Here is a 15,212-nt window from a genome sequence, read left to right as displayed (position 1 = left end):
GGTCATGACTGCCATCAAGGCATTGGCTGATCGCAAGGGTTCTTCCCTCATGGCCATCAAGAAGTATATCTCTGCCCACTTCAAAGTAGATGTGGTCAAAAGGGCTCCATTCATCTGTAAAGCCATCAGATCAGCTGTCGAGAAGGGTGAGCTGGTTCAAACCAAGGGCAAGGGTGCCTCAGGAACATTCAAGCTTTCTGTAACAAGCAAGTCTAAGGTGACCAAAGACGTTACAAAGCCAAAATCCCCTAAGAAGTCGGCTGAAAAAAAATCGACCAAGTCCAAAATACTTGTAAAAAAGGCTCCTAAGAAGAAAATGGTCAAAGCCAACACCCCCAAGAAGTCTGCAGAGAAAAAACCCGCTAAGAAGGTATCTGCGAAGAAAACACCTTCTAAAAAGGTTTAATTGTTCTTCATTGAGATCAATCTTATGTAAAATACCGGCTCCTTTCGGAGCCACCAAATCCTTACCTAAGAGCATTTACTCTGATAGCTTGTTCTCAGTTGTTATTTAATAATGCCAACTTCCCCCCAAAAAAAGCAAATATTTGTTCTTTGTATTGAACTGTGTATGTTCATACTGCGAGACAGGAACTCTTTTTGAGTGTTGAATATGTTAAAGAATTATTCAAAATATAATAATAATTTTTTATTGATCGTACGTAGTTATTTCTAAATCAATAATTAAACTCAAAATTCATATTTTTATTCAGAGCATGAAATTTGAGTTAAATTCTAGGGTATAGTAAATTATAAGATTTAGTATTTTTAAAGTAATAATCAATTTGGAAAATTGTAGAATATAGTTGTTGAATTAAAATTTTCAAAGCCCACGAATTTCTATATTACATTTATAGAATCTATTATAGGAGTAAGAAATTTCGTTAGTTAAGAATTTATAGACAAATAGAGAATTATCGTATTGCACCTTTAAAATTAACCAGACATTTTACTGTAAGGTAATTACCAACTGGTTCCAAAATTTACTTTCAATATCTTTTTATGCCTTCATCGCAAAATATGTTTTTTTATTGCGAAATGTCTTTCTTAACTAAGAATAACTTATAATAAAGTTGATTACATATGTATGGATCAATATGTTCGTAACCGAAGTAACAAAGAAATCGCGCTAAAAATAATATTCCTTTGTTTCGTGTTAGTAGCTCATTCTTATTGGAGGAAGAACATTGAAATTAGATTGTGTAGCATATTTGAACAAAAGTTTAATCTCGTTAACTTTCAATTTTTGTAAGTATGGAAAGTCCTATGACTTTACTTATTCTTTAAAAGGTATTACGTTTTGTAAATTATTATAAGAGCTCATACTATGTACATTGGTATTTTATGATATGTTTTTGTATATATGAGCATATGAGATAATGGACTGAGGAAGAAAAAAAACATATGGGACTGAGGAAGTAAAAAACTATATTCAGCATTTAAAAGTACAAACAAAGTCTCTAAATTGTTGTTGGGACCAATAGGGGAAGTAGGGCAAACCATATCATAAATTTTTTTTTTTAATTTAAGGGTTAAAAACTGATAAGTTAACCTTATTCTGTATAGTGATGATTTATAAGTAAAACAAGAAGCTAATTCTTCGATTCTATATAAAAGGCTACACAATATTTCTAATTTTGTATTAGTCCATGTTGTATGTTAGAGATAAAGATAAAATAGTGTTTTGATGACCGTTTAGGTTCCATAAATATTGTTGAATATTTGTAGCATTTAATTGATGCAATAATATACATCAAAATGAATGGTTTTTCTATTTTGTAATAATAAAATTATTTGCTATTGTAATGTTAATAAAATCATTGTTGAGAGTAAAATTTTAGGCGCCAAAATCCAATCCATCTTTGTGGAGAAAGGAAAATTTTCTTGGAAGCGTGCACGCTACTAAATGAACGTGTCTGCCAAACGTTTCTGATGGGCGGATATAAGAAGAATAAACATATTAGCTGGATACATCACTATTATCAAGTTCACTCCCGCATCGACACCATGACATCTACCTCTACAACTCCTAAAAAAGCCTCCACGAAATCCAAGGATGGACCCAAGTCACCCACATCCTCTATGATGGTTATGACTGCCATCAAGGCGTTGGCAGATCGCAAGGGTTCTTCCCTAATTGCCATCAAAAAATATATATCTGCTCACTTTAAGGTAGATATGGTGAAAAGAGCTCCATTCATCTGCAAAGCCATCAGATCCGCTGTCGAGAAGGGTGATTTGGTTCAGACCAAGGGCAAGGGTGCCTCAGGAACATTCAAGCTTTCCGTAACAAGCAAGTCTAAGGTGACTAAGGTCGTCAATAAGCCCAAATCCCCTAAGAAGTCTGCTGAGAAAAAATCAACCAAGTCCAAAACTCCCGTGAAAAAGGCTCCCAAGAAGAAAACGGTCAAGTCCAAGACACCTAAGAAGACAACAACCAAATCAAAGACCCCCAAAAAGTCTGCCGCAAAAAGCCCTGCTAAGAAAGCTTCTGTGAAGAAAACCACTAAACGAACAACTTCAAAAAAGGCTTAATTCCTCTTCGTTGAGTTTTATCTTATATTAAACACCGGCTCCTTTTGGAGCCACCAAGTCTTTACCTTAGAGATATATTTATCGATTTGCTTGTTCTGAGTTATTATTTAATAATGTCAACTTTGCCGCCCAAAGCGTTAATTTTTGTTTTGTATACAAACCTGCGTTTGTTCATACCCTTAGAAATGAACAGCTTTTTTTTAGTTTAAAAGGTTACGCCTCATTCGGAATTTTTCAAATTGGAACACATAGGATATATAAGAATGCAAAAGAAACGTTAAAATTCTCCCTATCATCAATTATAACCCAACAGTATAAATTGATGGGAGCGTAGAAGTTAAAAACGGAGTAGGCTGAACTATTCGTTTTTTAGTGTCCCCTTCATTTATACTACCCTTTAATGACTAAAATACTTTTAAAGGTGAAAATAACCTCAATGTAATAGCACTAGATTCTTAATATTTCAGATTTTCTATTTCGAAATATTCTATTCAACTTCTATTTGTATCTTATAATTTCGATTACCAACTCTAAAACAGCTTCAAAAAGTAAATCTTAGTTCGAAGTTAAGTAGTGGCCCTTAAAAGGGCCGGTTTGTAAAACCAAGTAAAGTTATACAAGGGTAAGCTTAGGCACGTTCACCACGGATACGGCGAGCAAGCTGGATGTCCTTGGGCATAATAGTGACACGCTTAGCATGGATGGCACACAAGTTGGTATCTTCAAAAAGACCTACAAGATAAGCCTCTGAAGCTTCTTGGAGAGCCATGACAGCAGAGGACTGGAAACGCAAGTCAGTCTTGAAATCCTGAGCAATCTCACGAACCAACCGTTGGAAGGGCAATTTACGGATGAGAAGCTCAGTGGACTTTTGGTATCTACGGATTTCTCTGAGAGCGACTGTTCCAGGTCTGTATCTGTGGGGCTTCTTCACTCCTCCAGTGGCAGGGGCAGATTTACGAGCTGCCTTGGTGGCGAGCTGCTTACGGGGAGCTTTTCCTCCGGTGGATTTACGAGCTGTTTGCTTGGTACGGGCCATTTTTACTAACTGAATTAGAAATATCAAATGTTCCCCATTTCTTATCTCCACAAACCTTAAATACTATGAAATCCGCGTGCACTTACTCCAGGTACATTCTCTAACCCGAGACCAAGCTAAGGCATGACTTCTAGAAGCAGATGCAAAGAAGCTTCTTCCTCTCTCTCTTTTTTTGTCCCTCCAACATTTTTAGCCTGTTATGTATACATAATTTTTACCGCCATAAACTCTCTGAGACATCTATCATTAGAAGTCTGTACTTTATACTTATGTAAGAGCAATTTATTTTTTTAATCAATATATCTGTATTTTTGATTTTTGCTTTTCGGTTTTTATTTTTAGAATACAGGCTAGTCATATTATTTTAAATATAGTTATTATCCTATTATGTATTCATAATTTTTAGCGCCAAAAAGTCACAGAGTTAAAAGTGTGAACTTCAATTAATGTAATTACTTTATTTTTTAGGATACTTTTACTTTTAAGGTTCCACTTTACTACAACCAAAAGTTAGTTCTCTTGATTATGTAGCAACATTTTTCTAGCTATGATTTGAAGTAACAATGAGTATGTGTTTGTTATGTTTATCAACGCATATATTGTTTTGTAAGCTACTTAAATATGTAAAAAGTGAATGCAAATAGTAAAAAGCTGGCAGATTCTGAGCGCTCACTAAAACAGAATGCTTAAAGTTTTATTGTTAATTTTTAGAAATAACCAATCTTGAGGTGAAAAAATTCGTACTTAAAATATAAAAAAAACGATCAACACTCGCGTGTATTCAATTGTATATTGTCACAAATACAAATTATTACAATATGATGATATTTAATTTTTAATTATAAAATTGAATAGTAAAACTCGTTCTTACAGTTGAGCATATGAAGAAAATGAATTATTACAATTCGTCGATAGTCAATTATAGTAAGAGGTAACTTCGTGTAAAACATATTCGTATAAAACATTTTCGTTTAAGGACACTTGGTATAAGGACATTTCGTATAAGACCATTTCGTATAAATTTAAACTTTAGGGTTAAAAAAAAATAATCCAAAAACAAGCCCTCTCCACCAAATGAAATGCTGGGGACGCCCCTGATTAACCTTAAAGCCTATAAAAAGTATAAAAGTACTTTACTCCGTGGTTGTTCAATACAATACAGCAAATTTTGATTTATATTAAATCGAAATATACTGGTTCTAGGAGGATTTGCTTTAAATATTTTCCAAAAGTACGTTTTCGCCTTGGTTGAAAATTATGTGAATACTACTTTAATACAAACCAAAGTTTTAAATGATAATTAACTCGCCAGACACAAGGAAGAACCAGTGAATGATCGACAACAAATCCAACTACAAATGTGGAATAATAAATGCTTAACTTCATTGTATCAAAATTATAGGACTAAACTTGCAATTTACTTGACATACAAGTGCTACAACATCCGACGTTACGACCTGATCGAGTGTTGTCGATGTAACACGAGAGACACTTCACATTTTTTTAGGATATTTCTTTAGGATTGCCCATTTACATTAATTAAATACATCAAATATTGAAATATTATAGAAATGATACTCAGGAATGGATCAATTATAACTCATAAGTGAAAATCACTTCATTATTATCCAAGACGAATACATATAAGGCGAATCCTCCTGATACGAAGTAATATATATGTTTCCAATTATAAATATAACAAAACAAATTTTTGTTCATAGAGAAGCCATTGTGGGCAAAAAAGAATGGGAGTCTAGGACCAATTATTTGTGAACAAATTATGTAATTGGACCAAAATACATTGGATTAGACTTCATCATCCTGGATTTAGGATTTGATCCGTTGATGATGCTAAATGTAGAATGAACTAAGCCCAACTTGATGAGACAAACAGTTTGTATTAAAACAATGACATATGTTTGATAGCGTTAAAAAACTGGTTTTAAAACAAGTTTACCTTCTTCTTCTTTTCTTTTTGTTTAGTTTTCCCTCGCATTTTCAACTTTTCTTCCTTTCTCTCCCTCCCTTCTTTTCTTTTCTTTCCCTTCCCTATTCTTCCTCCCTCTTTTCTTTTTTTTCTTCTTCCGAGGGAACACTATATAAACTCCCTTCTTTACCGGTTGGAGTATCAGTTAACCTAAATCTGCAATTATGACTGGACGTGGTAAAGGTGGAAAAGGATTAGGAAAGGGAGGCGCCAAGCGTCATCGTAAGGTTCTTCGTGATAATATCCAAGGAATTACCAAGCCTGCAATCCGTCGTTTGGCTCGCCGTGGTGGTGTCAAACGTATCTCTGGTTTGATCTATGAGGAAACCCGTGGTGTTCTCAAAGTTTTCCTAGAGAACGTTATCCGTGACGCTGTTACATACACTGAACACGCCAAGAGGAAAACTGTAACTGCCATGGATGTTGTCTACGCTCTCAAGAGGCAGGGACGTACCCTCTATGGTTTCGGAGGTTAAGTTGTGATTTTCTTCCATTTCTCATGAATATATCTTCTATATATTTGAGTACAAAATAGGTCCTTTTAAGGGCCACCAATGATCTCTGTGTAAGATGATTCTCTAGCTTGTACAACAGCAATCTCATCATGAATTTTGAGAAGAGTATAAGGAACTCTCTCTTTATTCGAACATAAACTAAAGTTTTAACGCCCAGAGTGTCTTAAATTTGTTTTCCTCCTTATAATGAAAACATTAATGCGAGTGGGGTAATTAACTTAGAGGGGATATATGAACAGTGAGGCATAAAATATGACATACCGGTATGTTAAACAGAAACCAAAAACTAACGTAGTTATCCAAAAATATCGGAACAAGAAAGAATCTGCACGAAACCTCCTATTTCAAACTACATATTGGAGTGCAAGAGGAATAAATATAATGGCTTAGCACTTTTTCTAAAAATTGTTCGTGTGATAAACTTCTTCAGTTATTTATACATCAAATCGATGGGCTCAAAGACAATAAGAATAATTTGAGTAAACCTTTTTTGCAGAGCATCTGGATATATGGCTTTGCGTTTTCTCATAGTTCCATTGAATTCCTATCTGTTTATCACATTCTGATATTCATTCATTGTGCAGATGCCCTTTACCATCAAAATCTGTTACTTCATCACACATTGGCTCAAATACACATACATCGTTATATTGCTTGTATGAAATCAATATATATTTGTATAAGAGTGGAATTTATGTATTCATTTATGCTTTTTCATTGATATAATCTTCTATTTTATTTTGCTTTAATTGATTAATTTACTACGACTTAAACTTATTTAAAATTATATACTACCTTATATATAGCATTAAAAATATTAGCTTCTAAGTGAGATACTTCATTTTATTCAGATTTTTGTTAGTTATATTCATATTATATGTAATCAAGATAAAGTTATAAATAATTCATTTTTGAAATTCTGAAATGTTTTTATCAATTTATATTTACCTCTATTTTAATCTATATAGTTATCTCATGTCGAAATATGGCACAGAATCATAGATATACTCTAAAAACTTGATTTTTTAAAAAGCCAAACAGATATCCTCTTGAAAGTTTTAATGGTCATATTCGTGTTCTACGGCTTAAATAACAATAATAAATGTGGATTTCAGCCTGCAGGCTCTCCAAGACCATCATTTTGTTACATAGTGATAATCAAATACTGAACACTAATGAATAGTGATGAGACAACTAATCAGAATCGGGAGTTTTTTTCTAGAATCGGCATTGGGAAAATAATGTTTAATTACCAATTCTTATTTATTACTGGAATTTAACTATTTATTACTTTTTGAAGTTTTGTAAAAATTGCACCTCTCTCCCCCCTCCCCAAATTAAGGAATTTTTTTTTCTAGAAAATTTAATATTTAATTTTTTTTCCAAAAATCTAATATTTGAAATTTATTTTAACTTTTTAAATTTGTTTCCAATTTTTTTTCTTCTTTGAATGGCAAAGACAAAGGCTTGGCAGAAATAACCTCAACATTTATCAAAGCAAGCAACTCCGACGTCAAGGAGATTAATTTCAGTTATGCTCAAGCGTACAAATATTGTACTGAAACCGTTACTACTATTGCTCAACAAATTAGAAGTTCCTGGACACCTACAACCATGCTAAAATTTAAATATCTTTATTTTAACTGAGTAAAAATGATCATTGATCATTCCTTTTTGCGAAATAAAAAGGGAAAAATAAGCTTGAAAAAGAATACAAGGTACAATGATGAATAATTAATATCATGTAAACAAGTCGAACTCTTACATCCATTATGGAAGTGCACTGGGATGGATAACTCATGGAAATTCTTGAAAATCCTTATTGCTTGTAAGGAAAATTACCTATAACTATTTCAGGAATTCGTTGAATAAAATTATTTGGTGTTCCTGCATTATAACACAAAATAATAGATTTACTCAGTCAGATACTTGAAAGACTACTTTTAATTTATTGAGTGATTGGAAATGTACACAATATGTTAGGACAATGGTTATTGACACAACAGCATCGAACACTGCGAACTTGCATATCTATTTAGGAAGTTTTGAAGAGAGAGAGAGTTGTTGTGGCTTGCTTGTAATATGTCTATATTGCCTAACTTTATTATATATCTGAATTTCAATTGTATACAAAATAAAATATGTGATTACATCCGTTATCAAATCTGACTTAAATATTCAACCTGAAAAAATAGACTATTTGCATGGAAAGAATAAGATTTTTTTCTGTAATATAACCTACTTTTCACGTCCCTAATTGATCCCAAAAAATCCAAAAACCTACTTTGAGTAAATTGAAATATCAGTGTTTAGCATTAACATCAAGTAGTATTCAATGACTACATATTCTTTACAGCCATTTGATGGAGTTATATCAAGAATTCTTTGCTAATTTGTCCTTATTTTGTTTGTGAAATATCAAGTTTGAGTCTACTTCAAATTATGACGGTAGAAACGATGTTTTAATTCGAGTTAGGTTGATACATATAATAGTGGAGTCCATATATTTAAATAAAGTTTTTTTATGTGGTCGAGACTTGACTTTGGTTTGATACGGACCTGTCGAATAATTTAAAAAAAAAGAGATAAGTTTTGAATGATAGGCACAACAATGCTGTCTAGCTTTACTTTAGTTCTTGCTATATTCATTTATAAAAATAACCACTCGGAATGAGTCCAACTCCTATGGCCCACTTCATTAACGAAGTCAGTCAAGCAATCATCAATGGGAAGATAATTTCCTAAATAAGGAAGTTCTCTATCCAACTTTCATCCTAAGAGTCAGTCTCTATATCACATCCTCATGGTTGTAAAGACTTTTGATTTCTAAATGAGAAACCAATCAAACATACTACAGAAATGATCCTGTGAAGTATGATCTTAATTCGATAACTGCACACTGTAGTAACTTTATCCACTTTTTCCGTTCTATTCACCTTTGAATATTTGAGAAATCTCAAGAAAACTTATGCTAAACAAGTTGGACAATGTTTAAACCACCTTTAGACTATAAAATTAAAGTGAAATAGTGAAGGATTATATATCAAAAATGGGAGCATGAAAATAATAAGGTATATGTCTATATTGCCTAACTTTATTATATATCTGAATTTAAATTGTATACAAAATAAAATATGTGATTACATACGTTATCCAATCTGACTTAAATATTCAACCTGAAAAAATAGACTATTTCTATGGAAAGAATAAGATCTTTTTCTGTAATATTACCTACTTTTCACGTCCCTAATTGATCCCAAAAAATCCAAAAACCTACTTTGAGTAAATTGAAATATCAGTGTTTAACATTAACATCAAGTAGTATTCAATGACTACATATTCTTTACAGCCATTTGATGGAGTTATATCAAGAATTCTTTGCTAATTTGTCCTTATTTTGTTTGTGAAATATCAAGTTTGAGTCTACTTCAAATTATGACGTTGGAAAAGATGTTTTAATTCGAATTGCCATAGAGGAAAATTGCCAGTTAGGAAAATTGAACTTATTTTGTTCAAACTTCATGATAAATAATAACACAATATATATGCGCTTAATATTATTTATGACAAATATCTAAACAATTCGTTTGTTCCATCCTCCAAGGAGTACCTTCAAGTGTGAGTAATATTATTGCAATACAATTTCCTTGCAATTTTTAAATTCAATCCAATCGTCTAAGAAATGTATCGAGAGGATTGCTAAGGAGAGGGGAATAAATAGCTTAGGGCATCATAAAACATGGTTGAATACCTTCCGGCCTTGGATTGGCCCGGGATTGTGTGGGATTTCTACCCCCTCTCCTCCTGCTATATTACTTCAATTTGGGGTCCTTTCCTTGGGAATTGGGATATATTCCCGAAATCATCTTCCCCTTTTCTTCCCCAAAACTACAACATTCTCCGGAAATTTGAAATTGTGAGTAGACTCGAGTGAACTCCTACCTGAGTCCTGAATGTACGAAATATCTTTAAATGATTTAGTTCTTTTGTGGAATAAGCTCACTTTTTATTCAGTTCTTTCGGTGATTAAGTTCTTTTATAGATTAAGTTCATTTGATGTATCAGTTATTTTATTGATTCAGTTAATTTGATGATTGAGTTAATTTGCTGAATTCGTTACATTGCAGCTGTTCGTGTACGTATAACGATAGCACACTCAGAGTTGCTAAGTAATGAACTAGCATTTGTTACACAAATATAAATATGTTCTTTCTGCTCAATATATTCATAATAACTTAAGGAAATAGTTATATTTGAATGAAGTTGAGTGATATATTTTATGTATAGGAAACTTAAAGTACTCATACAACTGAGTTGGTTCAGTAAGTTCACTAAAAAGAGTTGTTTAAAAGAACGAATCGTTCTCAAACGACACAATACTACTTCTCTCGTTGGTTTAAGGTTTATTTACAAGTGCCTTGCATTAAAATCCCTCAATATCATGAAGAATTGTTCCATTCCAGTTAAAAGGGATCGAAGTATTAAAAAAAGTCAGTGTAGTAGTTCATATTCTAAGTGTGTACGTTTTCTTGTTCAATATTTTCCGAAATTAAAAATAACGGACCTATATTTAAGAAAGTTAAATCTTAACCAATTATATTTAAAAAGTAAGAGCAGAAGACCCATACCTCTTGAAATAGAAGATGAAGAGAATCGTTTTTATCGGCTTATACCAGGGAAAGTTAGTCGAATTTTTAATTGGATGTCAAAAAATTTAGTTTTTTGTAGGGAATAATAATAATCGTAAAAATATAAAAAGAACTTCTTTTAAAATGAGAACTAAAGATTAAAAAAATTGAATAATTGAAATCAAAATGTTGATTTGTTGTATGTCTAGGCATATATTTCCAACGATAGTTACAGTAACGAGTAGCGACAATTTATCTTTCAATGCTTTAATAGATACTTGGATTTGATTCAAATTTTGTTGAATAAACATTTTTTTGGCACAAAAATCCTTCTAAACATCTGTTACTTTATTAATTGGATCACTGCTTTCATCCATGCCATTAATATAAACATTAGTTAGACACAATGCTTAACCCCACATATCTTCCCCTTGGTTACAGATGCTTCCAAAGAGGGAGGTGTAGCTGCAGTGCTAGTTTTATGGGGTGGCAGATGGCACTTCTGGAATACACACTTTCACTCCAGTTGCCATCGTATCTTTTTACTTTTAATCTCCATTTTTAAAAATACATTCAATGGAAATTATGACAGGATTTTTAGGATAAAACCATCAGAATTCTCGTCTTTCATCAATAATAGAAAATTATTTGTAATTAAATTTGGTTCTTATGCCCATCAAGGGTGTACTGATTTCCGAAAGAAAATGAATAGAGCCCTGTTATGGGAGTTACAGTGACTTAATAATACAAGATGGACTTACAAAATTCATATCTTGAAAAAATGCTTAATGTTTTAAGGGTATTGTATGAAATTGCTAAGGAGTCCAAGACTACCAAATCAGCTGCACTAGTTAGTTAAATCAGTAAGGAATTAATTTTCAGCTTATATTGTTAAAGAGTACTTTAGATGAAATTTAATTTTCATTAGATTTCCAAAATTTCCAAGAATATACTTTTTTCAAATCAATTAATCGGATTTAAACGCTGAAAGGTACCTTAAATAATATTATTCTTTAAAGTATGTATAAATGAAATCCGAAATGCAGCAATAGAGACCATCAATCACCAAATATCATTAAAAACAAAAATTATATAGATTTAAATGTAATTTAAAGTTTAAAAAACAACATATTTTGAGGTATTTACTTTATAAAGAATAACCTCTTAATTTATAAATTATTTTTATGTAAAAGTAATTTATTTGAAACTTGAGTAACTAAGATTTCCTTTACATAGGATTATTTGGTCTTAAAAGGTTTAGTTCAGCAGTAAGTAATATCGATTTTTTGTTGTTGACTTGTGTAATTAGTTGTAAAGATTCGATCAAGAGGATTTGTATTATGTAATTAGAAATAAAGAATAAAAGTGGAGTATTTTTAATACTCTAATGGAAATTAGTTCAATAAATATCTGGAGTGGACCGTTTGTAACTGCGTAACCTCATCGGGGGATTTTTTAAACAGAATAAAGTAGAATTTTAGTCGCTATAAACAACTTATGTTCTTCGTGATGGTACATACTAAATTTCTTTGCCACGTGGCATAATGTGTATCTCCACATTATTATCTAAATTTCAATACTAAAATAAAAACATTTTTCAAATCAAATGGACACATAAACTGATTGCTTTGATCTATAAGCTTCAATAAATTCATAATTCCATTACAAAAGATTGCAAAAAAATGTTTTTAAGTAAACAAATTTTATAGGATGAATTTAAGGATATATTTTTCAAAAAGTAAGTATATGATGTTATAGTAAGTACCTCAGAAAGGATTTTCGGATAATTTTAAAATATAGAATAATGAATATCAAAATATACTACTTGAATAAGAACTTCTGTAATGCATTGACAATTCATTGGTCATCTTATATTTTGGTACTTTACAGATTCTAATCATCATGGGTTGAATGTTGGATTTACTACGTAATCTCTCTCTCCTAAGCCTGAAACTATGTAACAGATAGATTATAGTACATTTAGGTATGCTTTGGAATCGACTCTTAACCTCATCCATCAAAAGGGAAGGGAAAAATTTGAAGAAAAAAAAACACATGGGAGCTGGGATTCTGCATTTTTCGGTTGTCAAGTGATAATTATTATTTTTAGAATTGTTATTAATTATTCTATACATTAAATTGATAATCCTACCAAACGAAATCCCTTGATTGATATAAATTAGTATAAAAATCAAAATCCTATGCTGTACCTTGTTTAAATTCATAATACGTAAAGTTAGCTGTTTTAAATCATAAAAGAGTCAACTTTTAAAAATTAATCAAAACACCTCAAAGAAAAGTACACTACATTTTGTTTTGTTTATTAAAACGAGCTGTGTACATAAATCTTTTGAATTTAACGAAATTAATTAACTACGCGAGTACGAAAAATAACTGAGTGACGTCATTGAAAAGCGACATCTTATGAGAAAATATAAAAACATTGCGATATTCTCCTCAAGCTAACAAATACGTTTCCTCACTTTGTTTGTAAGCCTTAATACTGTGTATACGAAAAGGAAAATATATGCCACATATCAACTAAGAACCTGCCACTTGTATATTGTATTACTTAGTTATAGAGAGTCATTCAAATAATTATAAAATTACATTAAAAGAATCATACGCAGTTGCACTAGTGAGTATATGTATAACAATGATTTAACTCCAAATAGGGTATGGTAAATTATAAATTTATAACTTGTAAGTAATAAACCGTATGGAAAATTGTAGAATATAATTGTATGGTTCAAACTTTCAATCATGATTAATCTTTTAGATATATCAATGATTATGGGAATTTGGAATTTATTAAGTAATAAAGAATTATTGTGATTTGTTTAACCCTATAACAAGTATATGATTATTAATAAGGAACATTTTGAAATTAGTTCTATGTTTCTATAAGGAATTATGAATTGTTGAATGGTAGAATTGATCATATAAAGAATAAATATATATTATAGTAAGAGCTATTTTTGTAGATTTTATAGTAAAAAGTAATCGTGCTATCTAGTAATAGTAAAAAAGCTTTAATGGTTCTTCTATTATTTAATTATAAGATGGGTTTGGTATTATGTTAAAAAATCCCTTTTGAGAAAAAGTTTTAGGCGCCAAAATCCAGAGACAATCCTTTGTGGAAAAAGGAAAAATTTCCTGAAGGCGTGCACTCTACTACATGAACGTGCCTGCCAAAACTTTTCTATTTTATCGAATATAAGAAGAATAAACATATCAAGTAGACACATCACTATTATTCAGTTAACTCGCGTACCGACATCATGTCATCTCCATCTACAACTCCTAAAAAAACCTCCACAAAATCCAAGGATGGACCCAAGACGCCCACATCCTCCATGATGGTCATGACTGCCATCAAGGCGTTGGCAGATCGCAAGGGTTCTTCCCTCATGGCCATCAAAAAATATATCTCTGCTCACTTTAAGGTAGATATGGTGAAAAGAGCTCCATTCATCTGCAAAGCCATCAGATCCGCTGTCGAAAAGGGTGAGTTGGTTCAGACCAAGGGCAAGGGTGCCTCAGGAACTTTCAAGCTTGCTGTAACAAGCAAGTCTATAGTGGTTAAGGCTGTCAAAACGCCCAAATCCCCGAAGAAGTCTGCTGAGAAAAAATCAATCAAGTCCAAAACTCCCTTGAAAAAGGCTCCCAAGAAGAAAACTGTCAAGTCCAAGACCCCCAAGAAGACAACAACCAAGACAAAGACCCCCAAGAAGTCTGCTGCTAAAAGCCCAGCTAAAAAGAAAACTACAAAGAGAACAACCTCTAAAAAAGCATAATTCCTCTTCGTTGAGTTTTATCGTTTACAAAAACCGGCTCCTTTCGGAGCCACCAAATCTTTACATAAGGGAATTTTCTATTTTTGCTTGTTCTGTGTTGTTATTCAATAATATCAACATTGCGGCCTAAAATTCATGTCTTTGTTTTGAGTACTTATCTTAATTTTTTCATATCGTAAGACTCTCTGATTTTATAGCTTAAAAGTTTTACCTAGTTTTTTTTAGGAAACCTAAAAGTCTATAAGAATAGCAAAAGTTAACTTTTAAATTATCCCTCATCAATTATAATGACAGTAGATGGGACAAGAAAATACTATATTACTGAATTAAGACCCCTTTTTTAAACACCCCTACCTGTTGTTTGATATTTTTCTTATGGAGTAGGAGAAAAACTGAATAACTATCATAGATAGGAGAACCTTCTACGTTTAAAATCAATATAGTGCAGGGTAAATATTACTCTTATATCTTATTTCACAAGATTATATATAATATAATCTTGTAAATAGTAAACTCTTTTAGGTGAATGAGGTTAAATATTTTTACCTGAGAAAATTACCTTGATATGCCAGTGTTCGATTTTTATTTCTGATATACATATATACCATAGAATCAACTCCTACATATAATTATTTTGGTTAACGGCTCAAAAAGTTTTAAAAATATATCTTAGTTCGAAATTATCCAAGTGTTTTAAATAGCCTAATTTTA

General features: G+C 31.7%; 4 protein-coding genes and 1 pseudogene across 4 annotated transcripts; 3 read left to right on the top strand and 2 right to left on the bottom strand.

Annotated features, from left to right (window-relative positions):
• Window positions 1-1,405: 1,405 nt before the first annotated feature.
• On the bottom strand, window positions 1,406-3,574 carry LOC139906111 (histone H3). Its single transcript, XM_071890388.1, has one exon. It carries the CDS (start codon window positions 3,572-3,574, stop codon window positions 3,164-3,166), a length of 411 nt encoding a protein of 136 aa, XP_071746489.1. The 3' UTR covers window positions 1,406-3,163.
• LOC121122496 (histone H1-like) lies at window positions 1,933-2,595 on the top strand. Its single transcript, XM_040717509.2, has one exon. It carries the CDS (start codon window positions 1,933-1,935, stop codon window positions 2,533-2,535), a length of 603 nt encoding a protein of 200 aa, XP_040573443.1. The 3' UTR covers window positions 2,536-2,595.
• A 764-nt stretch (window positions 3,575-4,338) lies between the features above and the next one.
• LOC121122498 (histone H4) lies at window positions 4,339-6,993 on the top strand. Its single transcript, XM_040717512.2, has one exon. The coding sequence runs from the start codon at window positions 5,726-5,728 to the stop codon at window positions 6,035-6,037; it is 312 nt and encodes a 103-aa protein (XP_040573446.1). The 5' UTR covers window positions 4,339-5,725; the 3' UTR covers window positions 6,038-6,993.
• Window positions 6,994-8,736: 1,743 nt separating this feature from the next.
• On the bottom strand, window positions 8,737-8,958 carry LOC121123811 (small nucleolar RNA U3; annotated as a pseudogene).
• A 4,829-nt stretch (window positions 8,959-13,787) lies between these two features.
• Window positions 13,788-15,182, top strand: LOC139906166 (histone H1-like). The gene has a single exon (XM_071890522.1). The coding sequence runs from the start codon at window positions 13,986-13,988 to the stop codon at window positions 14,499-14,501; it is 516 nt and encodes a 171-aa protein (XP_071746623.1). The 5' UTR covers window positions 13,788-13,985; the 3' UTR covers window positions 14,502-15,182.
• Window positions 15,183-15,212: the final 30 nt, after the last annotated feature.

Source organism: Lepeophtheirus salmonis, chromosome 8 (genome assembly GCF_016086655.4).
Source record: "Lepeophtheirus salmonis chromosome 8, UVic_Lsal_1.4, whole genome shotgun sequence".
NCBI lineage: Eukaryota > Metazoa > Arthropoda > Copepoda > Siphonostomatoida > Caligidae > Lepeophtheirus > Lepeophtheirus salmonis.
Note: the sequence above shows the minus strand (reverse complement) of the source record. Positions and strands in the feature narration are given on the sequence as shown.

Coding starts and splice junctions, on each gene's coding strand:
- LOC121122496 (XM_040717509.2), top strand. CDS start 1,933: ATGGGCGGATATAAGAAGAATAAACATATTAGCTGGATACATCACTAT.
- LOC139906111 (XM_071890388.1), bottom strand. CDS start 3,574: ATGGCCCGTACCAAGCAAACAGCTCGTAAATCCACCGGAGGAAAAGCT.
- LOC139906166 (XM_071890522.1), top strand. CDS start 13,986: ATGTCATCTCCATCTACAACTCCTAAAAAAACCTCCACAAAATCCAAG.
- LOC121122498 (XM_040717512.2), top strand. CDS start 5,726: ATGACTGGACGTGGTAAAGGTGGAAAAGGATTAGGAAAGGGAGGCGCC.